Raw genomic sequence first — 26,000 nt, 5'->3', positions numbered from 1 at the left:
ATTAAATTATGCAAGACATGCAATATTTATAGACTTTAAAAAAAATGCCACTCTGTGGCTATTGAACATTTTACCAGTTCCATCAGTGGATTGGAAGGTTTCACTTTGATCTCCCTCCATCTTGTACTTTAAGGACTTTAAAGCAGAAGTTTAAACTTTGATATGGTGTTGGTTTTTCTTTAACAGCTCCGATGCCATTTTCTCTGCACTCTACGATGGCACTGGGGTCATAGAAATCCTCAGGGGCCATGAATACCTGTCCCATCCCTTTGCTGTGTCTCTCTTTGGTGGAAATGTCTACTGGACAGACTGGAGAACAAACACATTAGCCAGAGCCAATAAGTGGACAGGTCAAAACGTCACTGTCATCCAGAAGACAAGTGCTCAACCTTTCGACTTGCAGATCTTCCATCCCAGCCGGCAACCACGAGGTGAGAACTGTGTGGAGTCACTTGATATTGATGTAGGACACGCTGTCTTTTAAAGTGAAAGTCAGTCTCATGCAGGGCTCATAACGCAATTACAAAATAAAGCCATATGTAATTAGTTTTAGCTTCTGCCTCTGCCTTCATTTGACCCGTCAGTCAACCAGCAGGTGCCTGACTGAAAAATAGTACTCATGCAGAGAATAAGCCACTTTAGCTTAATGCTACCTTTGAATCTGTTTGTCTTTACTTCCAAATTATTGTAATTGACTCATACAAATACAATATTTTTTGCTTTCTTTTATGAGCTGAATCTGAGTAAAGAGAGCTGGTTAAAATAAAAATCAATATGTGCTAAACCTGTTTTAGCCAAGACATTCAATATAATGAGCATAATTAGTTCATTTCAAACACTACCTTGTAGGTATGTTGACTGTTCTGATCAACATATTGCTCTCGTACAGTCAAAAACTGTTTGCCCAGCAATTTTATGACTTGACAGCTTACCTGGTGTTGTGTTTAATAACACCAGGTATAAGAAGTAGGCTAATGCATGATTCAAACTTTAAAAAGTTGCTGTGTAGCATAATCAGAAGATAAACAGATACCAATAAACCTTCTAAAAGTGAAAGACTTTGTAGCTTCAATAAATTATGACGATCACTACATATCTGGGTTAAGTCAGTCAGCAATGATTCAATTGGATTTTGTGCCATTGGGTATTTTCAATTGGCAGTGGAGTGTAGAATGACTTGAAACTAGAACATGTCTACTGAAATGCACTGAAATGTAGCGGTATTGCTCATGCTAGCAGTCTTTGATCATCTCCAGTTCGCATTTGAGATGATCAAAGCAATGCATTATCCTCTTCTTTATATGCTGTATTTGTGAAGTCGGTCTTAAAACACTCATCGTCATATCCAGGATTGGCAGGACTTTACATCTTTTAACTAGCTTTTCAATAACTAAAGTACTTCACAACGACAAGAGATATTATGGCATTGTATTGTTAAACAATAAAAAGCTAAGATTTATTTTTTTTTCAACAATGAATGGTCCATAACGTTTGTAAATTCAACAGCATCTAAGTCTGAGAGCCACAATGCTGTGTGCTTTTTTTCCTGCTTGTAAAACAATATTAGAATCATAACAGTTACCATCCTTGCTTTTTTTAAATCTAACTTATGTTCGTCCATGTTGAAAATTCCTTTTGACCACCTCAAAAACTGTAATTATCCCAGAAAATCCCCTTGCTCCTTTTCACTTTATGCTGACTTTTCTCTATTCTCCTTCCTTCCCCATCAGCCTCTAACCCTTGCGAAGAGAATGATGGACGTGGTCCCTGTTCACATCTGTGTCTCATCAATTACAACCGCACCGCGTCATGCACCTGTCCACACCTCATGAAGCTTTCAGCCAACAAACAATCCTGCTTTGGTGAGCAAGAACACCCTTCCTCATTTTTCACGCTTTCAGCATGTGTTGTCCAAGTAAAAATGTAAGTTGCTGCCTTTTACACTTTAATTCTTTCTTTTGACAACTTTTACATTTGGCTGTTAGTGGATCTTCACCTGCGTTTCACAACAGAAATCCTCAAAAGACTCTCAAATGGTTGTTTTATTATCTCGCCAGCGCTGAAAAGGTTTCTTCTGTATGTGCGACGCTCTGAAATCCGTGGTGTTGACATTGATAACCCCTACATGAACGTTATGACGGCGCTGACGGTGCCAGACATTGACGATGTCACAGTAGTGGACTTTGATGCTCAGGAGGAGAGGATCTACTGGGCTGACATCAAAAGTCAAACCATCAAACGGGTGTTCATCAACGGCACCCAGCTGGAGACCATCATTTCTTCAGGTGGGGCAGGCAGTCTTCCAGGGAGTCTTCTAAAATCTCTCTGTGGAAATTCTGAATGAAGAACCAAATGAGAAAGTAATACTCCATACATGCTTTTTTTTTTAAACCAGATGTGAGATTTATTTATTTATAGTAATCAATGTAATTGCAGATGTAACTTGCAAAAACGTATGATGCAACAAATATTTGTATGCAATCTAAGATCGTCTGCGTCTGTGTGTCTAGTCTAGTCAAGAAATAATTTGACTATGTACAACACAGCATAATTGTTTCTCATGCTCTTCTTTTGTCAGACATAGCAAACTGTCGGGGTCTGGCTTTAGACTGGCTTTCTAAGAACTTGTACTGGGTCAGCTCGGAAAATGACGAGTCACAAATCAATGTGGCCCGCTTTGATGGGTCCCTGAAGACGTCCATCATCCACGGCATTGACAAGCCAAGGTGCCTCGTAGTGCACCCTGCCAAAGGGTAAGTAGATTAGAGTAGTGTGTGCATCTCATGGGTGCATCACCATCACTGTATAGTGTCACAAAGAGTTGACTTGTACAAAAGGAAGAGAAGAAGATCAAAGCTCTTTTGGAAAAAAAAAAAACACCTTCTACATATCCCTCCACACTTATTGGCACTCCTGGTGATGGTGTGTAAAATGGCCTTTTCTAAATTCATCTTTTACTGCCACAGCAGAATCTCAGACTGAAGAATTTGGAAAAATCTAAACTTAATTAAAATTGCGTCTATTTGTTTAGTGAAGACAAATTAAAAAAAAAAATCTGTTCAGTACTCTCCACATGTTTTCTACTGGGATGTAGATTGTTGATCTTAACTTACAATAAAAAATTGCTAATTTTATTTCTGTAGAACAATTTTTATTCATTTGGACTATGATTTTGGATATTTATTCTGCTAAAAGACCCAATCAGAATCAATTTTCCATTTTTTGTTTCTGTTCTCATCCCATGAGAAGAGAAATAGATCCACAGCATAACAGATTGTGCGCCATGCTTAGCAGCTCTTTTTCTTTTTTTTTTTTTTTAATTTTGATGTTGTCTAGCAACACCGTATTGTTCCAGTTAAAGTTTGACACTCCAATTAATTAACAAATGTCAAGTATACATTTTAAAAAATTATTCCGTTACATATTGTAATCTTGTTAAATAGAAATTGCATTTTTTTTTACCTGAAACAAAGTCATTAAAGGTTCGATTTTTCTACATTTTTCAACGTACTGCTCTGTCTTTTTGCTGTTCAAAGCTAGGCTATCCAGACATTATTACATACATTTTTAAAATATCTGTGCAGATAAATATGTAAAATAATAATAGAAAAAGAAAATAGGATTTTTAAGATGATGTGTTTTTGTAAGCTTCATGTTGTTTAGTACCTAACCGAATTACTACCAGTCACCTTTCTTCTGTCATGCAGGAAAATCTACTGGACAGATGGCAACACCATTAACATGGCCAACATGGATGGGAGTAACAGCAAAGTCCTCCACCAGAATCAAAAGGATCCTGTAGGTCAGTGGAAGCTTATACGGTTAATTAACCAAAACTGTTTATTTACTTGTAGCTCACTTAGCATGAATATAGTTGACCAAATTAGGGCTAATGGACATCGATGTGGTCGAACAGTTTTCCAAGGATCACTAATGCATTTGTGTTTTATATTGTGACATGTTTGATAGGATGTAAGACAGTGACGTGATAATCCTCTGCAAACATATTAGTTCTACAAAAAATATCACACAATAAATTAATAAATTGATTGAGTCTTGTTAGAATGTAATTACATAAATCAACATTTTACTGATAAATGCAGCAGACAGAATTTCAGAAGTTTAAAAAAACGTGGTTTGTAAGTTTTATCTTTGTTTACTTTTATTTAGCCTCTGGGTTTGTTTATTGATAGTGTCCATGGATGTTTCTTCGATTGTTAATTAAACTTTTCAGAGCATCCAAATCCTCCCTTTACTGTCACATATTTCAAAGTGCTGACATTATTTAGACCACTGTGGTCCTTGAAATGTTTGAAAAGCTGTTATAACACAGATCATCGCAAAATAACAAAATCTGCCATGCTTCTTTTGAAATATTGTGCAAACAGAGACAGCCAATGAGTTGAGCTGAATGCGGCCGACTTAATAACACACATGCAGAGACACTCATGCACATGAACTGCTGCAGACTGCAGAGAAGGGACTTTCTGTGCAACAGCAATTAAGAAGAAAATAAATTACTAAAAATGTTAAGAAGATGAAAAAGATAAAACCATAAAAAATGATGTGTCCTCGAAGAACATCAATGTCAGTAGATTATTATAATCAACATCATTAGTTTTTCTAAAGGAATTATGGCAGCCCTAATGTGTTTTGTTGTCAGCTGAATAGATCAGAGGATTTAAGTGTTTTGTAAATTAATATTTATTTAATGAGAGATTATTTTGAATATTACCACAACATTTGGAAAGTGCTTTGTAAGCCATTAGGTTGATCTCTGTTGAAGGTGTAATATCATCCAGATTATTATTTTAATTCTGTAATAGGTCAGAGCCAGAAAGAGTGGAAATTGAATGTGATACACTCCCAGCATCTTTAAATTATATGGAAATGTATGCTAAGCAGCTATTGTAAGATATTAGTTCTCATCGTAATGGGAAATAATTTGTACAATTTCGTTTAGCGTTAATTTAGATGTTGCAGTGAACTTCTAACTGGTACAACAGTGTCTTGTGGCAACATGTTGTGAAGCCACAGAGATGATGTTTAATAAAAGTCCAGTGATTTTTCATTGCTACTTCATTTTTATCCATTTCAGCTTGTTTATGAGAGCTTTGCTCTCTACGGCTGTTATTAGAAGCAAGCAAATTCTTTGACTGTAAACGTCACTTAATCCATGGTTAAATGGGCAAATGCAAAAACAATCAGCTGGTCTTCATCTGTAGAAGTTGCTGTTACATATAGCTCAAGGTCAAACTTTTCATTTGTCACACAGAACAGCTTTGTCTCTGCTGCAATTCTTCATTCTCCCAGGCCTGTCAGCCATGGAGATACCAGCATGCTCTGTATTTCACTGGTTTCATTTATGATTATGGGGTAGACCTGGGGACAAGAGTAAATTAATGATGCATTGTGACTGTGAATCTGCCAGACATAAATCCAACACATGGTGCGAGACAGTGAGATGTCCGGAGGTACACAATTGAAATTGCTTTCAGCTCCAAACATTAACAGGGATACTGTTTGGAGGGGAAAAAAAAAACCCATCAGCTGGCCAGGAAATGGATTGAAAAGCAGTCAGTTCTCATTCTTGTTCATTTTTCATGCCAGCTGGAGCTCTTTTTGAACGATCCCCCACGTAGACGTGTGAGGAGAGACAAACATTTTTATTAGTCATACTCTAACCAGGTGCATAGGAACAACAGAATGTAAAATAATAAAAAAAATATATGTTGATAATTCAGCTGTGGCTGCTGCCACTGTAGAGCTGTTCTACTTTTTTCTTGTGTACATTTTCCAATAACAACATAGCATTTTGCAAAAGCATACATAACCATTGGACATTATTACCATTTTGTCACCTACAAAGTGGTAAAAGTGCAGCCTTTAAAGTGCATTTAGATTTTACATGATAAAAATTAACACTTAATTGTGAAGAAGAAGGGAAATGGTACAAGATTTCCAATCTGTTTTACTCATAAAAATCTGCTTGAAATGCTGTGTGTTTGTATTCAGTCCCACTTTAATTTGATACAGTTAAATAAATGCTAGTGGAACCAACTTCCTTTGAAAGTTGCTTATATCTATCTGCTTTGTGATGTCCATTCCTACATCTCGGCAATTTGTAGTGCACTGATTGAAAACTTGGTTTGCTCTCTCCACCTATACTTCTCCCAGGTCTCTCAATAGACTTCACTGCCAACAAGCTCTACTGGATAAGCTCGGCCAATGGCACAATCAACAGGTGCAATCTGGACGGCGGAGGGCTGGAAGTGCTGGAGACTCTAAAGAGGGTGCTAGCCAAAGGCACAGCTCTGGCCGTAATGGGTGAGTGAGTCTCGCCACAAGTCTATCAGATTGCCACAGAGGATTATTCAAAAGGTATGAACCGATTAAATGTTTAACCAGATAAGTGGGTAGACTAGAGTCACTTAGGGAGTCCTAGCAACAATTGTGCTTCACTTTGTGCAAACTCGCCCGAGCGCTAGATAATTAAAACGTATCACAGCAGTGATTGATGATAGATTTTCTCTCTCCTTTTATAATGAAAAGGTGGGGGGTGTTAATTACATGTTGATTCTTACTATCACTGCTAAATCCAATGTGTCACACCATCCATCAATTGATGGATATATTAGAAGCAGCTTAAGTGTACCAGTCCTAAATGATGATGTCTTTCATGTTGTTGTACAATGTTTCTTCCTGACATTGTCTATTTAGTCCAACATCAAATGTCTCTGGGCAACAGTAATGTTAAAATTTACATTTTCACTGATAAATGATTAAAGCTAAATTCAGTCCAAACATTCATGAAAAAAAATGTGACTGAGATTGACAGGAGCCCCCATAAACAGAAGATAGACAATAGTTAAGATGCTTAAAGACTTTTCTATTTAAGCAAGCCTATTCTGCCTCCACATGATTTTTATGATGTTGATTTTATCTATGATTTTAGTTGCACTGTGTAGCACTTTGAGATTTTTGCTAATGAGAAGTGCAGTACAAATTAAATTGATTATTATTATTATTATTAATTAAAATTAACAAGATCTTTTTCTCAGATACTCTTTTCTCAGAAACGATGGTGTGTCATATCTTCCAGAATAATGTTGGACTTTTTCATTCTAATAAACATTTAGTTAACATACATGATTAAAAATAGGGTTAAAGATTAATTTATGTGACATATACACAATATGAAAAATTTCAAGTCTTGAGGAATTTGTATGGTAACTAGAATTATCACTGTATTTTTGCAGTTTTATTCATGATTATTCATACCCATAGTAGACTTAAATTTAGTTTCATTCAACCAAAAATGTTCTTTTTCTTTCTTGCAGCAAATTAGACAGTTCTCTCTCAAAAAATAATAAATGAAATGTAAAATGACCATCAATTTTGACAAAAAACGTTTTTTTTACTATTTTGCTAATAATAGGTTGATAAAATATGTTTTTACCTCTTCCACCAATCTATGAAAAGAATTGTCTTTAATATAGTGTCATTCAAACATTTCTAGAATCATTTTCCATTATTTTACATGTTTCCATAGGTGTTTTTGATTGTAAAAAGGTCTCCTTGCCATTACTTTAATTTGCAGGCTCATACATTCTGATCAAAGTGGGGACTCTGGCTGGGCCACTCCAAAACATGAAAAGTACTTCAGTTCATAAACAAAGCAAGTTTGTATGTTAAAAAAATTAAAAAAATGATGTAAATATCAATCCGACATGGATTTGAATCTTTAACTGTGCTTTAGATTTTATTAAAGGGTTCATAGCCTCTCCTTTACGTCAGGATCTTTATGTATTTATATTTTTGTCATAGCAGTAAATGTTCTGATGTAAACTATTCGAAGCGAGCATAGTGGTAATTGACCATTTGAAAGTGTTTAATTCTCATGTATTAATACAGCATTTCAGCAGATTATTTCGAGATGATCGCCGTCCCTTTGAGATCATAGTTCCGTAATAAATGTGCAACCATAAACCATAATAATGGATCAGTTTGTCCTTTCACATCATGCTTATCGATCTGACAAAATCTGAGCCATGTGTGTTTTTGAAATTTTGCCACTGGGATTAAGGAACCAAGGGTGTTTGCTTACAACTCATAGGATTCATCTCAGCAATATGCACGACATTTGTGACAGACTTCATGTGATTTCCCTGTCTGAGGGGAAATCCCCACAGGGCCAAGCTCTGTGTTCTGATCCTAATGCAGCCTCTATAGATGCATTGAGGGCTTTAAATACAAGTACAATGCCGTTGCACCGTGATCAGCATTTATGATCTGCATCAGATTCGGTTGATCAGCATGTTTCTCAGATCAAATCCCACTCTGCAGTTTTGAAGAAGTCAAAGTGGTGAGGTAATAGATAAGGTTTGATGAATTTAAAGAGTCAGACATATTGTGTTTGAAGTCTGTTACAATACAGAAAAACAATTATTCATAGAGAAAAATAAATAATTAACTTAAGTATTTAAAGTTTTGGTAATATTATTTATGGCGGTTATCATTTTAATTTTGATACATAAGCTTAGAGTAAATTCATCCGGTAAATTTAGAAACATTTTTCTTGAGTTTGTTCTGGAGAATGCTATCCCGTAATGCTATTTTATTCTTTACAGATTTACATGGTATAATGAGTAGGGATGTGCCGATCAGGTTTTTTCCTCCCGATACCGATACCGATCACCCATGAGGGCAGATACACCGATACCGATCACCGATACCGATCACATAATTATTATTATCATAAACACTACTGGTTACATTATGTGGAAAAAGGAACCATGATTTCACCTTAATTTAGACAAAAACTTGTTTTTAATAACTTTTTCCAAGAAGAAAACTAAACAAAACAGGCATTGTGCAAATTGTACTGCTATTGATAATACTATCTTTAACAGACTGATAACATATGAAGGCTAAGAGGCTAAATAATACAAAGAGCCAAAATAAAACCTCTCAACATTGCCAAGAAGTCCAAGTATAAAACCTGACATTCAAAGGCAAAAACAGGTTCCATTACAATAAACAATCCAGAGTTACTGAATGAAAACTTCCTGATAGCATGGCGGCTAGCTGATTACTGCTAGTTCTGAGTGGCTGTTTCTGACTGAGCGGAGTAATTATGCAGAACAGGGAGGATATCGATTATTTTTTCAGAGATTATCTGTCTCATGTTAGGACAGCGAAAGTTTTAATACATATGTAAAATTTATTTTTTAAGTTAGATGCTGCAGCTTAAGCAGGTTCAGTGTGAGAGTCACTACCAGGTGGAGCAGAAGCGAAGCTCCGTCTGTCAAATATTACTACCTGTAGCAGCGGTTCAACAGCGAGAGCAGAACCAGCGTCTTACATCGCAGCTCGAAGACTTAAATAATTTTCCAGGTTATTTGTTTAGCTTTCTGACCGTCATGCTAATCCGGGTGAGTGTTTGTAGCTGTGCGCTGCTTTACCTGCTATCTGATCCTCCGTATGTCTTTTTTACTGCAGTGAGCCTCGATGTAGCCAAACTCCGTCAAGTATGGCTTTGTTTATGTCGTATTAGCTTCGTTGTGTTGATGCATTTTGACCTGCTTTAATTTTCCGCCGCAACACGCAAACTTCCCCATTCATTCAGTGCGTTATAGTTCCACATCGCTTAGCATTTGTTGCTGCGCGTTTGCGCAGTGTGAAGGAAAGAGGAGACCAGCTGCACAGCAGCAACAAGAGCCAATGATCGCCGATCACCGATCATGCACTTTTTCACGAAAATCGGCCCGATTGTGATCGGTGACCGATCGATCGGCACACCTCTAATAATGAGGTGATATTATCTGATGGGGTTGCATGTCTTCAATTAGCAGCTTAACATAAAGCCACTCTTGGATTACTAACTGTTGCCTAAAACCTTGACCTCATTAAGAATAACATGTGACATTCATTTCATTTTCATACTATGATTAAATATGCAGTTAAGCATAGCATGGCAAACAATGAGTAGGTTCTCTGTGTAGTTTCCCAAATAGAGTCTTAATGTTGAACAAAAGGCTAAAACAGTGGTTGCAAAAAAATGTTACCGGTTTTTTAAGACTTTTTTGAAGAAATCCCACTTTTCAGTTTGTGGAACGAAATCTCTTCTTGTTCTGTCGCCTACTTCTTGAAGACAGTATAACATTATTTCTCTTGAATCCTACAACACGCTTTCCTCTCAATCATTTGCTTTGAAGATGAGTTTATGTTACTTAAGCCAACATAAATTGCAACTGTAAACAAAGGTAACCGAGTTGTCCAGAGAATTACATTACCATTTAGACCTTTTAAGAGCCTACAAAAGTTTAGACAGATTGCGCTTACACAAGAAAAACAAGACCCCAAAGTCAAGGGCTCATTGAAATGAACACTTACAGCACGGCTGAGATAATTCAATTTTACACTCAGATGCACCTAACCAAGTGTAATTTTCGACATGGCAACAGTTCCTTTGGATGCTCTCTGTTTGTAGACTTCTGACCTTCTCAGCATGTCATACAGCATGTCTTGGCAAGCTAAATGAAATCTCATCTCGTCGGGAGACATCCCAATTCTCAAGATTTGAGCAATGTAGAAGTCATCTACACACGCAATGTGCCTGTCCACATATCTGTCTGTCTGTCGATCCATCTATAAATAATAAAAGACTGTTGTCAGGCTGATGCTTTGTGCTTCGCCGATGTATGCTATTAATCTTGACAGGCCCTTGCTTCCTGTGTGGAGGGTTACTGTCAGTATGTGCAGACTGCATTAATTACAGTGTTACAGAATAACAGCCATGGCAGAACTAAATTTTTCCTCTTTATTAGCTGGTAGCAACCTCCAATACAAAAAACAAAAAAAAAAACAAAAAAAAAAAAGAAACAGATCTGCTGGTTCATTTTCATAAGCATTCTTTACAGCTAAGACTTGAGAGCGAAGGACCTTCGAGACTTCATTATTGCATTTCACAAATCTGAGCGAGAATATGAGGTGACAGAGACTAATGGCGTGGTTCCCTCACAGAAGCAGGTACAGCAAAACACTGGAATGATGTCCACGGGTCTCCATCAATCACAATTAATGACTAATTTTACCTATGTTAGGGAAAACTAAGTAGTCTTAGAATCAGCACTGGACTGTGTTTTAATATTTTTGAGAAAAAACAAAGATTAATTTCACTGGGTTTTGCTTTTACCAGCACGAGTATATACAGAAGATTTCACATTTGATTCTTATTTAACCACATTTAAAAGCTTTGGAAGTAGTCTTGGGATTGGATAATGGGATTCTCTCAGCCAGAACAGATGTTAAGGTTTCACAAATTTCCGATGCACAGATAATTTATACATATTCTGCTTTCCATTAATGTCTGTCCCTGTGTCTTTGCCATAAAAATGTATCAAATGACTAAGTGATTTATTTATCATTTCATAATGTGTAATGAGATAAAACATTTGATGAAATATTATTTTTGTACTTAAAAAAGATTGAGTGGCAAAGTCCTGTCACTTCTTTTGATTTATGTTTTCGCATCCACCTGAATAATGTGCAGTTGCGCCACTGTCCATAGATGCCAGTTGCTGTACTGGCTAAAGGAGCAGGTGGGTGTCATGGATGCCAGGTGGATGCAAGATTTTAGGCCAAAGATGTCCAACAGATCAGGGACATGCAGAAATACAACGTTTTCAGCTGAATTCAGAAATGCTATTGTAACAGCCTGCTGGTTAGTCCAGCTGAAATCGGATGAACTGGACAAAAAGGAACACTCTTATTTTATTTACATATAAATAATGCCTTACAAAAGTATTCACACCTGTTTAATTTTTTCACATTTAATCACAGTCCACAGTCATGTTATCAGAGAACACAACATAACACATACTTGGAAAGTAGAAGAAAATGGATACATGGATGTTCATGTTTGTTCAAGTGTAATTTCCTCATGGATTCAGCTTCCTTTCTTCAATTTGTGAAGGCTACCAAAGTTTGGTAAGGAAAGAAAGATAAGAATGAACCAGGAATATGGAGTTTAAAGTAGGGTTATGTTATAAAACAATGTCCTAAACCGAATATGCCACGCAACACTGTTCAATGGAAAAGATATTGCACTAAAAAACTAACACTTCACATATCTGACAACACAGTTCACAGGGAAATGAGCAGAGCTAAATAGAGGGCAGTCCTGGAAGAAACCCTTTTAGAAGCTACAAAAGTCTTGAGATTGGGTTAACAGAAGATCGAGCCTAAATTTACAGTCAGAGCTGCAATGAGATTTAGATCGAAGCACATTCACGTATTAGAATGTTCCAGTCAAAGCCCAGACTCAGTCGATAAAGAATCTGTGACAAGGCTTGAAAATTGATGTTCACAGATGCATCCCACCTGGCCTGAGTAGGCTAGAATATGAATGAGCAAAATGTTCAAGAGGTGGCAAAAACATATCCAAAGAGATTTGCCGCTTTAAGTGCAATGCATCTGTGATTCTGAAAAGAATTGATTCAAGGGGGCAGAATATGTCTTGCACTTCTCAGATTTTTATTTATATATTAAAAAAAAATAGGAAAACCATGTATCATTTTACTTTCGCTGAACAATTAGGCGTTATGCTCCTCTGCAGTTGGTCAGGCAGCTTCCCCTTCATAGTAATCATCAAAGGACTTCTTCTATAGTTCTAGTTTTTAGTCACTAATAACGTGTCATCACAGAGACTATTGTGTCCTCAGTGGTGACTAAAGCGATGCACACTGAGCAGACCTATCATTATGAATCGTGTCAGTGTTTTAATAAAGGCTCATTCAGCAGGTGGCCTTTTTTTAAAAAAATGGTTAATTCTCTGATTTACTGATGATATTTGATACTCAGATAAAGGGGGAAGTGGTGCACAAATTCAACCAGTAAGAGAAACCTCCAATATGGAGTAGTGATAATGTAGGGTCAAATATTCAGTCCTAATGGAGGGTTCTTGTTTCACTCTGCAAACACACCTTGATGTTGTCTCCTGCTGGTTGCCAAATGGTGTAATTACAGAACTACTGGAAACACAAGGTCAACCCATGCAGGTCTTTAGGCGCTGTAATAATTGAATTGCCTTGAGGGCTTCCATTTTGAAGGTGTGAGTGATCCATCAGCCTTGGCCTGTCTTTGATCAAACAAGCCGTTGAAGTGGAAATTGAATATGATGTGCCACAAGTGAGCAATCACATCTAGCCAGTGGTCCCTGCGGCATCAAATTAACACAAGGTGCAAAGCTAATCTCAGCCAGCATGCCCTCTGGGGCGTAATGTTTTGTAAACTGCGTGTAGACTGTCACTCTTCTTCATGTGCACTTGACTGATTTTTGGAAATGCGGCCTACATTCGATTTTAAGGTTAGCGTTCACATTCAAGCACTCAGTGCAATGAGGGATTGCTCTTCTGAGTGCTTCTGTGTTTGTCTGCTTTGCTGTTTTTGTGATAAATCAAAAAGTGTGGGACGTTAAAATAATGCCTGATTGGATAGTCTAAAGAGGAAAGAAATGATGCTAATCTCTATAGAATTTACTGTGTCAACCACAGAAATGTTCTTCATTTTAATTTGGTTGCAACAATAATCCTGAAGGATATTCCACTGCACTCAGTTATGTGCCAAAGAGTGCTGCTTGGCTTGGTTGAATTAGAGAAAAGCATAAAATGAAATGTTCTTGTAAATCACACTGCATTAAAGAAAGGAGTCATTTACTGAACGGTTGCTGCTACAGCTTAGCTGAGTAGTTTTCCTGCACCTTCTCAAGGTCTCCACAGAAGAGTGGTGATAGCTTCATCATTCAGGGTTGGTTTTTGTGTCTGATTTAGATTTCTTTATTTTAATATGGCTCTTTCCTTGTTTTAAAAACACTTTTTGAATTTGCCCACCCATAAAGACATCACTCCTTCGCAGAAGCATTCATATTTTCTCCATCTCCATGACACTATGTAATGCTTAAGGTCCAGCATACAGTGAGAAGGAGACATCTAACTCTAAGGCACTTTCTGCTTTATTTTGAGCATTCCTGTCAGATCAGAATTGTCCTGAGGAAAAAGGTAGGACTCATTGGTGGACTCGGTGTGCTGAGGGTCAGAGGGCTGTTGTGGGTGTGCGTGTTTTTTAGAGACACCCTTATCACCAAAGCTCCTGGTGGCCGAGATACTTAGACCCAGGGGGCTTTGTTTTCTGTCACACAGAGGCAACCAGTGAGAGTAGAGATGTTAAAACATTATGACGCATAACAACTGCAAGTGCATGTTCTCAGTTGAACCAGTGCCAGAGGCATCTATCTGTAGACATGGGTTGAACATCACTGTCTTGCCCACTCCCTTTTTTTTTTTGTTGAGGTTTGTGAAAAGCTGCTGTAGGAGAAACTAGGCATCAATGGGAGTATGACTCAAAGCAACTGAAAAATGCACATGTCATCAGCAGCCAGCAAGTGAACATAGCAGGGGACAGAATATACTATACATTAATCTTATATCAGCTCAGAGAATACATCAATTATTAAATGGCTTTCTGACATGAAAGCTGTATCCATTTGGAACTTTAGTGCAAGATGAAACTTAACACTTGCACTTCGAATAATTGATGAGTTCTGATATTATGCTTTTGGGTGAGCTTCCTTTAGAATGTTATTTTTTACCAAAACGTGCTTTTGTAGATTTTTATAAACAGCTTACAGACTTACAATCTGAGTTATTTAAGAGAGCTCTAATGTGTTACTAATAAAAAAAAAGCATAAATAAAGCCATGTACATGTTTTTAATTTATTTGTATATGGTCCTACCAGAAGCAACTCCATGGATTGCTAGCAACACTATTGAGGAAACTGACTTAGACCAATAAGAGCAATCAGTAAATGAGATTTATGTTTACAGGTGGCAAACTGTGGTGGGCTGATGATGAGTCAGCACAGCTGGGGACAGTCACCAAAAGAGACGGCCGGAACTTTTTGATTCTGAGAAACAAGACAAGTGGTGTTGTCCATATGAAAGTGTACGACAGGGAGGGCCATAAAGGTAAGAAGGCATAAAATGATATACATAATATACACAAGTATCCACCTGTAATATCTTACTGTTTGCCTTTGCTGGTTATGCTTTTCATTCAGGAAGAAATCCGTGCCAAGTGAACAATGGAGGATGCTCCCAGCTCTGCTTCCCAACCTCGGAGAACACCCGCAGTTGTTCCTGCACTGTTGGATATAATCTACGCAGCGATCGTACATCCTGCGAAGGTGAGAAATGCTTTAAGGTACTCATCACTTTCAAGGTAAGATTGCATTAAAGTGTGTTAGTGATGCACACATCAAAGCTCAGAAATGATTAGGTATATTTAAATATATGTGATAGCTAATAAAGGTTTGTAATGGGTCTTTCTGTCATTCTTTAGGTGTTGACTCATTTCTACTGTATTCCATCCATGAGGGAATCCGTGGAATTGCATTAGACCCCAATGACAACAGTGAAGCCCTCATGCCCATCACAGGGACTCTGTTTGCTGTGGGGGTTGACTTTCATGCAGGTATGATATAAATTAGAAGACCATGTTAATTCTAGCTCTCAAGATCCAATATGTTTTTGGTTAGTTTTTGTGTTCCCACCTGGGTCAAGACAGTCATTTGCAGTGAATGTGTTTTACACAGTAACTAAAAGGCAGGAAAAACACTTTCATTGAACAGAGCTGTAACTCGTATGATTTTACCAAACCACAAATGGACAGACAGAGAATTTAAAACAGACATATTTAAGTACAGGTTGAACTGAACATGGTTTTAAAAATAAGTCTAGTTAAAATACCACATGAAGCATAAACTTTGTATTTTATTTTTACCAATAGATAAAATATACAAATGTTTCCAAATTTTGATTTAAATAACTTGTATTTACTGTAGAAACCCCCAGTCGTTATACGGCAGGTTCAAGACTTAGAAGTTGTAAAACGGATAGCTCTATGTTGTTTTTGATTTATGAAACCTATATAGACCTATATAATATAAGACCTAAAAATAATTATTGAGGTCGGAAATGTATATTTTCTACTAAAGAGTCCAGAATGTGATAAGTATGTAGAAATTGTAGTCAGAAAAAGTCTGAAAACTTAATATGATATTACTTTCCATAAAGTTGAAAGTCAGATTAATAGAAAGGTATTCAACTAACACATTTCAATTGTAATAAAGCAGTTTTACTTTATTTGAAAGCTTAAACTGCACAAAGTTGGATGCTTAAGTGATTGAACTGGTGATGTTACACTCCTGATTTCTCTAAAAGCACTTGAGTTTGATTGGTGGAAAGGGTAATGGAATATCATCTAAATGCTAACACAACATCTTCTCCTTGGAAACCAGCAGATGGGCTGTCCACCCACATCATGTCAGCTATTGCTCAGCTAATTACTGTAACTGAAATCATCTTAACTTAAAGTGGTTGCTTGCTAAACGTGTTTCTTGTGGTAATAACAACTGACCCTTGACTTTACCAGGTGGAAGGGACAATTAATGCAACAGAAACATGCAATTAGAGCGTTAACCAATATGGAGACATGTCAGCAATCTTATAAAACAATGTCAAATGGTTTCTATTGCAGCTGAGCTTTTTCTACTGATAGTTTCAGCGAAGTTTGGTAGTTTTGTCTGTTGCTAAACCTTTTGTGGTGTGAACTTTTAATTACTATATTAGGGCTTTTACTGTAACCTTTGGTTTAACAGTTGCTTTAATTAGTTAATGACTGAAGATCCCAAAGGGATCATAAATGAAAGAAAGATTTTAGTTACAATGTAACATGCATTTCAAAAAATATCTCTGCTATTTGAGTATTTTAAGTTTTGTCACCCTATAACCATAAATATCAACAAATTTCTAAGTGTTACACATTCATTATTTGCCCTTTACTCTGAAACACCAAAATAAAATCCAGTCCAGCTGCTTGTGGAGGTCACTTAATGACAGAGTCCACCTGCGTGTAATGGGCATCAATCCATCCACTAGGACGCTAAACAAACAGCTGGAGTAACAATGGAATGGTTTAGATGAAAACATTGTCTACTTTTATAATTTATGCATTGTCTTTATTACAGTGCACAGTTTACATTATTTTGTGTTGGTTTATCACATAAAATAAATCAACAAACTACATTGAAGTTTGTGGTGGTGAAGCGATTAAAAACTTTTTGATACTTTTGATACTTTCGTAAACATTGTAGGCTGGCACTTTTACAGAGTTTATGAAAAAGTAGGCTATTCATGTCTAAAAAAAAATGAATGTAATGTTGCATTAGCAAATTACAAAAACTGGCCCTGACAAAATAAATGAATAAAAATTTCAATATTTGTTGTTTCTCGGATTTTCTGTCGGAAACGTCATCATTCAGTCATTTTAGATTTTCTTCAGAAAACTTAAAAGAAATCTACCACTTTCTTATCGTTTAAGCTGAGCTGCGGCACAGTTTAAGACCAAACAGATTTCTGCATTGACCGTGAGTACTACCATAGCATTGCTTAGATTTAAAGACTGAGTAACTTTCAAATTTGATGAAGCTTTGCTTTGTCAGGATGAATGCAGAAACATAAAAACGGGATTTTTACAGCTAACTGCCATTTAAACAGTGGCTGAAAGGATTTTAGAAAGCTGATTCCAGGCATTAGCGGATCTGTACAATAAGGCAGATACCATCTCTGACAACTGTTTGAAAACCCAGCGTTTGGGCTGTTTTCTGTCTCATTTTAATGTGATATTTAAATTGCTGACATAGTGCTGATTATATTTCTTTTTTATATTCCTCAGCTGTCAGTTTTTGCCTTTTTTTTCCCCTCCCTTTACATGTTTGCAGTTATCGCAGCCTCTCACACACACGCACACACACGCACACACGCACACACACACACACACACACACATACACACACCTCTATAATAGCTGTGAAACACTAAAGCAAATATCTATTAACGCCCATCGCTCTTGAGTTTTTTCATGTTGCAACCTCTGTTCACGCCTTGCTGCTTGGGGATATTCATTTTAAATAACATTATCTTTCAGCCTGTACATCTCCAACGTTATGATTCTTGGCTACTGGTTTTTTTAATTGTTTTGTACAAATACACTTCAGTTTATGCATTAAAGTTTTAGAATATGAATTTAAATTACAGTACAAAAAGAAAAGAAAAAGAATGACATTTTTTTAGATTGGATCCACATGAATATAAAAGATTTATTAACTTCTTCTATTGCTTTACAAACTCTATCTTACTACTAGTATTTAAACAAAATGTATGTAACACAATGAGTAATTTATTACATCATATTTATTACATCATACATATGTTCTAATACAAGTCAATATACTGACTATCTAGATAAATAATAATAATACGTTCAAATTAAAAGTGAATTTCAGAAATTTTGTCAAACTACTTTTCATCAAACCACTAAAACAATTCTGTTTTAAAGAGTTTCCAAAATGGTGTCAGCTTAAGGTGCCATAATGCTGCCTTGGTTGTCATCTGTTACCTTTGTGCTTTCTCGCATAATATCTGATAACAATTGACCTTTCATGCTGACAAGTGCTATATATATATATATATATTCTGCTGCTGAAGCAATTACATTCTGTATGAAAGATATGGCATGCTCGCACAGCTACATGCTTATAGCATTCAGATAGTGAAGATATAAAGGAATCAATCAGCGTGGTGATTTTCTGTGCTTTTTAAAGTTTTCATGAAGGTGAATATGTGAGGGTGAGGAAAGGAAAGTCGGAGACCTGTTAGCATTTCCATGAAAACCAGTGATTAGATATCTTAAATGCATTCATCTTAAACATTTTAAAATGGTTCAAAATGTACATTTTCCTTCCTTATTTTATTTTTATTTTTTAATACTGAGTATATTTCCACATGAAGACACACCCTCGGGGGGTCCCTTTCCTAGACAGGTTGTTGATGGCCATAAACTCTGCTTGTATGCATTTCTTTTCATAAAAAGTCATTCTGAACCAGTGATTTTATTTCGTTTTGCTTTGGTAATCTCCACTTCCTGCCTACTCTATTACCAAATGGTTATAGTCAGTAATAGGACTGCCAATAACTTTTATGTCCTGTTTTATTTTTATTTTTTGTAGATAGTATTCCGTGATTCTGTGTTTAGCTGTGTCTTTTTCCTGGAAAACGTAATTTGCTGAGCTGCTGCTGCCATTACTTTTAGGTACTAATTTTGATTTAGGAATATTTTTTTTCTAGACAAATTTATTGCTGGAGCTATTGCAGCCACTTCTTGTGTACTTTGGATTTAACCAGGAATATGATTTAAAAGTGTGTATTTTTGTGTCTCTTTCCTGTCCCTTCTTCCCTATAATTAAGATTGAATTGAATAGTTTGTACTTTGATGTACATCTGAATGGACTGTATTGAAAGGATCTGGTCTGATCCGAGTTGAATTTGTGCTAGTTTTGAAATATTTTGGTATGAACTCTGGTTTGCTATTTATTGAAGCTCCTTGAGGTGATATTTGTTGTGAATTTCTTCATTCAAATAAGCTGGAACGAAAGCAACACCAAACATCTTTCACTTTCATAGGAACCAAGGGAAACTGTCTTTACTGTTTGTTGTTTACTCCACAAAATCTACTGAGGAAATATTTCAACTGTTAAATCTTATATTAAGCCTAAACAATTTGTGCAATAAAGAATTATTAGGCAGTGAAAAGATTTTAATCATTTCACTTGATTGTAATTTCAAAAAGTACTTATTAGGCTGTCACTTATTTTTTTCAAATTAAAAAACAAAAAGCTGAATTCCAAACAAAGCAAACATAGTTAGATTTCTTAAACAAATATGAATAATATTGCAACTTACTTAATATACAAATAAAAAGCTTCAAATCAGACTGTTTAAACGAGACTCTGAAGGTCAATAGCCCTTTTGAGTGTGACTGCAGCTTTTGGAACAGAAATGAGCTTAGTCCAAGTACAAAATTCAATGATTGCCACAGCCTTTAATTCTTTGGGCAAGTGACCATGCAAATGTAGCGCTAAGTCCCATCCAGGATCACCACCTGACAGCATGCACATTTCATTTACATATCGTTATGGAAGCCAGGTTGCCAGAGCAGAACAGATGAAAGCCCCGCAGCTGTATTCTGTCATATGTCATCTTTGTGTTAACAGAGTGTGAAGGCATGAGGAACAAGATGGTGCAATTAAATGTCTGATGCTAGGTAAGCTCTTAACAACCTGTGGAGAGTCGGACTTGGAGGCTCCACTGCAAATACAGCATATAGTGAATTTACCTAATTCTCAAGGACTTACTGTGTGTGCATTGCTTTGCAAACTAAAAGGGCTTTTCTATAAATTAAAATATCAGAAATTTCAGTAGCACAGTTTTAAAATTTAATTTCATATATTAAGTGGATTCATGACACACCTAGTGGTGAAAAATGTCAAATGTTTCATTTAAAAAACACTCTCTATATATATATATATATATATATATATATATATATATATATATATATATATATAGAGAGAGAGAGAGAGAGAGAGAGAGAGAGAGAGAGAGAGAGATCTTTTTGTTGGTCTTTGAAATAATCTTTAAATTTAAGAAACTGACTTGGATTTTCATTAGCTGCTTGCTGTAATCATCAAAATGAACAGGAATGTGTCATTTTGTGTGAAATAAATCTAGATATGCAATATTGTTTTTTTCTCACTACTGAAATAAATTACCTTTTTGATTCTTTTTTTATTGAGATGAACCTGTATACTCCAGCGTCATATTTTGTACTTTATGCTGCTCCTAATTTGAGGTCCTTTCTGGCACAACATGACATTTGGTAAAACTGACAGTGCTAAAGTAAATTTTGGAGTTGTTTAAAACTGTAACTACATCCATGGCAGCAGCATTCATCATCCCATTAGGTCCTGTCATTAATGGTATGGTGTAATTTTCAGGAAATGACACAGTGTACTGGACAGATATGGGGCTCAACAGAATATCCCGCGCCAAACGTGATCAGACCTGGCGGGAAGACGTCATCACTACAGGCATCAGTCGAGTTGAAGGCATCGCTGTTGACTGGATCGCTGGTCAGTACTGTGTCTCCCCAGATCATGGTGCTATTACTACAGCCTGTCAGCTTGCTAGTGACAGTGGACGATTTTTACTTTCTGTTCACTGAGTCTAGTTCTGGCAGGAAGTAGAAGCTTAGGTTTGCTGTTGCTCCTCAATAAAAAAAATCAAAAACAAAAAAACTCTTCAGCAAATAAAGTAAAATCATTCATTGCAAGAATACAAATGCAACATGACGTAATGTACTGCATTTTATTTAAATTATGTTTATCAAAGGAAGTATTTGGTAACAAAAAGACTCTAGACGGGGTATAAAATTGTTTATGGTGTCAGATTTAAAGAACATGTTAAAAATTCTCATACCATTAAGTTCACCTGACAAGTTTTCTCTTACAATTGCTTTTCTTGTTTCCATTTGAAGTGGTGTATTTTAAATTTCAAGTCACTGAATTTTCATGGATGTTTGTCTAATTTTTAAGGTTTTAAATGGGCTTGGATCCTCCAACCACTGTAATAAATTACAAATACATGTTATTGACTCTATCACATCAGTCAGTTAAAACAGTGGTGAAAACAAATAATGTGTCCATACACAAATAGCTGGTTTCTGTCTCCCTAACCATATACTCACGGTGTATTCCTGTCCATTGTAGAGTATATTTCTTATGCATTAACGTTTTGTGTCTACACAGGAAACCTGTACTGGACAGATCATGGTTTTAATCTGATTGAAATCTCCCGCCTTAACGGTGCATATCGCTCAGTGGTGATATCTGAAGGACTTGACCAGCCAAGAGCCATTGCTGTCCATCCACAAAAAGGGTAAGGAATGTCTCTCTGTTTTATGATTCTGTTGTCCAGTCTTGCAGTGCGACAGGCTGCAACCAGTGGGATCAGTTGGGTTTTTGATTGTATGAGGATGTATAGCAAACTGATTATTACTTAAACTCTGTCGTTTTCCTTAATGAGAAAAACTGGTTCTCACACCAGACCTTGTCTAAGCACTTGAACGGTTTCATGTTTGTTTACCTGCTTATTGATGCATCTATTCAGTCAGCCAATTACTTGCCAGCTTTGCTGTGCATTAGACCATACACATGCAGCTTCTGTTAGTGTCGGCATCAAACAGAAACATTGAGAAAAATGTATTCTTAGTGATTCATGCCAGACTGCCTCGATATTGGCAATTGAGAATGTATATTAAAAACATTTTCCTGGCATTCCCCACTGTTTAGCCGGCCGATAAACATATGTTTGAGTAGTCAGAGGTGAAAGCAGAGAAAGATTAGAGCAGACTATAGATATATATGTAGTTATCTAGGCTATAATCATAAAGACCCAAGCCTCTGAAATGTGTGGCTTCATTGTGATGTTGTGCACAACAGCTGGAAAGATGTTAAGTTGTTTGACACAACTTATTGTTCGTGATCTTTTATTCTAGCATGAATTGTTAAGATCTTTTACAAAGCACTTCTCTCATGGTCACTTATATGATACCATCTTTTAAACTATGTGTAGTTTTTCATAATTCAGTCACTTTATGAACAACGAAACAATTACACCAGCAGCAATCATATCTGCTGATATGAAGCAACATGAATCTGTTTCCATATGGTTCAAATCAAATTCCTTTGAAATTAATGTTGAAGCTGAAATTGAGACTCATGGAATCAAACAGCAGTTTCCAACCTGTGGTCCGGTTTTGATGAACCTGTGTGAACTGTAGCCCCAGTTTCCTGACAGGAATGACACCCAGTATGGTTTTCTTTTTAACGAGTGGTGTATAAAGCTACTAGTGCATTTCTATCATCTCAAATCAATCTGCCTTTTCTCCACCAACCTCTGACATCAACAAGGTATTTTCCTTCGCATCACTGCTGCTCACATTACCATTTTCCCTTTTTAGACCATTTTCTTTAAACCTAAGAGATGGTTTGCATGACAATCCAAGTGTAATGGCTGTTTTCTGAAATACTCAGACCAGCCTGTCTGGCACCAACATCCTTACCCCATTTGAAGTAAATTAATTCCCTTTTTTTCCCATGTTGATGCTTGATTTGAACTTTGACAAGTGATCTTCACCACACCCGGCTGGCTAAATATATCAAGTTGCTGCCATGTAATATGCTGAGTCACTAATTGTGCTAAGTCTGTTTCAGCACAGTTTAGACACATCTTATAAGTGTCAATATTGAAAATGTATGCATGTCAGATGTTGCCATATGTTTTTGCCTTAAATCCCAATGCTGCCTACTTGCAAGAACTGCCTGACATTGTCACATCCACTGACTAATGAGGCACATTTGGCAAACCCTTACATAAATTTACCATGACAGCAATGTCAATACTTCTCTTGATGACCTGGAGGGCTAATAGTTGCAGGTTAATGTCAGTCTCCCATTGCTTGATTTTCTCTGAAAATTACAGAGATTGACAGATGACATCTAAGTTCTGACTTGAAGCGTTTTAAAAGGTACTCTGTTGAACTTAAGGTCAAAACCAATGTAAGGGGTTATTCTGAGTGTCAAACAAGGACAAAACATAATCTGCAGTCTAAGATATGTTTTATTGTAGAGCTCTTATTATTTTCTGTTAGGCAACACATACTGGCAGTAATCTACAACTAAAGTCCAGTAATCTGTTCTATCTTGTAGCGCTTTAGCCTGCTGTGTCCAATGTGGGTTTGGTTCATTGTCTTATTCTCTTTGTGGAAGTTAAGCCAAGTGGGTAAAGGTCACTTTTTGTGTGGGTCCAATTATACTTGACAGTTACCTTTTCTGGAGCGAATGGGGGCAGAATCCCTGCATTGGCCGCTCTCGTCTGGATGGCTCAGACCAAGTTACCCTGGTTAATTCGGGCATCATATGGCCCAATGGGATTTCCATAGACTTTGAGGTACAGTCTACAACACAAGCATTGTCTTCAACCTGATATACTCAGATATCCTACACCTCCTCTTTCATCATTTTGCTTTCTTTGTGAAATTTTAATATGCATAAGAGGGTGGGTCTTTGATCTGCATTTTTTAAATTACCTTCCAGGAAAACGCATTATATTGGTGCGACGCACGCACAGATAAGATCGAAAGGATCAACCTTGAAACAGGTGAGAGCCGGGAGATTGTAATGTCAGCGGCCAACGTAGACCTGTTCTCTGTGGCTGTGTTTGGGCCTTACATCTACTGGTCTGACAGGTAATTTATTATTTTCCTAAATACACTCAAATTCCCTGGCCTGCAAGGCCCTGTATTTTAACTTAACATCAACCTAAGTCGACAAGCGTCTCGTGTGAAAATATTACAAAAAGCAATTGTTCTTACCAAAAGTCAAAGCCTATTTTTGTGAATGCAGACAGAAACCTTTGTCACCAGCATCCTAAATCCTTCTTCATCCCAGTTATAATGGCTTATTTAGACTCATATTTTTCACGTGACTCACATTTAAACTAGTGGAAAAAACGGTTAATTTACTTCTCCCTAATTTCCTGTGCAACTAACCTGCATGCATTTCTTTTTTTGTGGAAAGAAAAGCAAAAGAGTAATGCCCCTTTTTTATCAGTTCTATCAAGAAAATGCTGTTTCTTTTTTACCCCTTCAACTTGCCTCAATCAAAACCTGGACTAGACCATTTCTTAAGCATATATTTATTAGTTGCCATCATTTATTTATTTTTGTTAATAATGTTCAGGGCCCATTCCAATGGCTCAATCCGGCGAGCTTTTAAGACCGACGCCAGTGAGGATGTAACCATGAAGAGTGGCCTAGGGGTCAATTTGAAAGATGTGACAGTTTTCAACAGAGATAGGGAAAAAGGTAGGATTTCACTTTATAGTCTGATTCATTTTTCATTACACATTCTGCCACTTTACATCTTTTGTGATTAGTTTGACACATACATCTCTGGTTTTCTTATTTCCAGACAAACAATCAAGTTTATTTGTTAAGCTTAAAATCTCAAAGTTAAGCAGCAGTTCAATTATTAATGTTTATCAGTCTTCAAATGTTAGCAATGTTATGTTGAAGTTAGTGGCTCTAATATTGTCAAATATGGTTAAATTCCAGGAATATGACATTCTAAGGCTCTTTATTAGCCATAGTTTTTCCCATCTGTCATATATAGGCAGGACAAATTATACCTGACTGCACAAAGCAGGAAATAAGGCAAGCTGGTAACTGAACATGTGTTGTGTTTTGAAGGCACCAACCCCTGTGCCAGGGGCAACGGAGGCTGCCAGCAGCTGTGCTTTCACCTGGGAAGCGGTCGGCGAACCTGCTCCTGTGCCCACGGTCGCTTGGCAGACGACGGTTTTGCCTGCGAGCGCTATGAAGGTTATTTACTCTTCTCTGAAAGAACTATCCTGAAAAGCATCCACCTCTCAGATGAGAACGACCTCAACTCACCGGTTCAGCCACTGGAAAATCCGGCTTTCTTCAAGAACATTGTTGCACTGGCCTTTGACTACAATCAGAGCAAATCTGGGACCAACCGGATCTTTTTCAGCGATGCACATTATGGAAATATACAGATTATTAACGACGACTGGGCAGGACGATATATTATTGCAGAAAGTAAGTGGATTTCATTCTGGCAAAAACTACAGATTAATTACTTTCTTTTTTCCGCTTTTTCTTTATTGCAGACATGCTCTTATGTGCACATAAATTTTGGGACTTTAAGGTAGCCTTGTGTAAAAGCACAATAATTTCAGGTGGTTCATACCTTTTATGCCACGTCTACAGCCAAAGACACATTTATTGACACTTCTGGTAAAAGTCTACGGTGACATCATCTCTTACAGATAGTCTTCTTTAAAACCAGTCTGTCATTGAGTACATATATTCAGTTAACATGTTTTGAAGTTATTTTTTACCTAAACCATCTGTGGCACAAATATTTGAACTAAATTATTGTAGCTACAGCATTATTTTCA

The 26,000-nt window shown here is 36.8% G+C and overlaps 1 protein-coding gene across 7 annotated transcripts in view; it reads left to right on the top strand.

Moving 5' to 3' along the window:
* The window catches only part of lrp1bb (low density lipoprotein receptor-related protein 1Bb), a 308,534-nt gene that overhangs the window by 192,677 nt on the left and 89,857 nt on the right, over positions 1-26,000 (top strand). For all 7 annotated transcript variants that reach the window (XM_016676720.1, XM_016676716.1, XM_016676718.1 and 4 more), the window contains 15 exons: positions 187-431; positions 1,731-1,862; positions 2,058-2,285; positions 2,579-2,753; positions 3,708-3,802; positions 6,178-6,327; positions 14,886-15,026; positions 15,119-15,244; positions 15,400-15,531; positions 20,954-21,088; positions 21,764-21,893; positions 23,840-23,966; positions 24,113-24,264; positions 24,758-24,882; positions 25,267-25,638. In XM_016676720.1, the coding sequence (XP_016532206.1) occupies positions 187-431; positions 1,731-1,862; positions 2,058-2,285; positions 2,579-2,753; positions 3,708-3,802; positions 6,178-6,327; positions 14,886-15,026; positions 15,119-15,244; positions 15,400-15,531; positions 20,954-21,088; positions 21,764-21,893; positions 23,840-23,966; positions 24,113-24,264; positions 24,758-24,882; positions 25,267-25,638 (2,465 nt within the window). The remainder of the gene's footprint in view (positions 1-186; positions 432-1,730; positions 1,863-2,057; positions 2,286-2,578; positions 2,754-3,707; positions 3,803-6,177; positions 6,328-14,885; positions 15,027-15,118; positions 15,245-15,399; positions 15,532-20,953; positions 21,089-21,763; positions 21,894-23,839; positions 23,967-24,112; positions 24,265-24,757; positions 24,883-25,266; positions 25,639-26,000) is intronic.

This window comes from Poecilia formosa, unplaced genomic scaffold, assembly GCF_000485575.1.
Source record: "Poecilia formosa unplaced genomic scaffold, Poecilia_formosa-5.1.2 Scaffold140, whole genome shotgun sequence".
Lineage (NCBI taxonomy): Eukaryota > Metazoa > Chordata > Actinopteri > Cyprinodontiformes > Poeciliidae > Poecilia > Poecilia formosa.
This window is presented reverse-complemented; position numbering and strand designations above follow the sequence as displayed.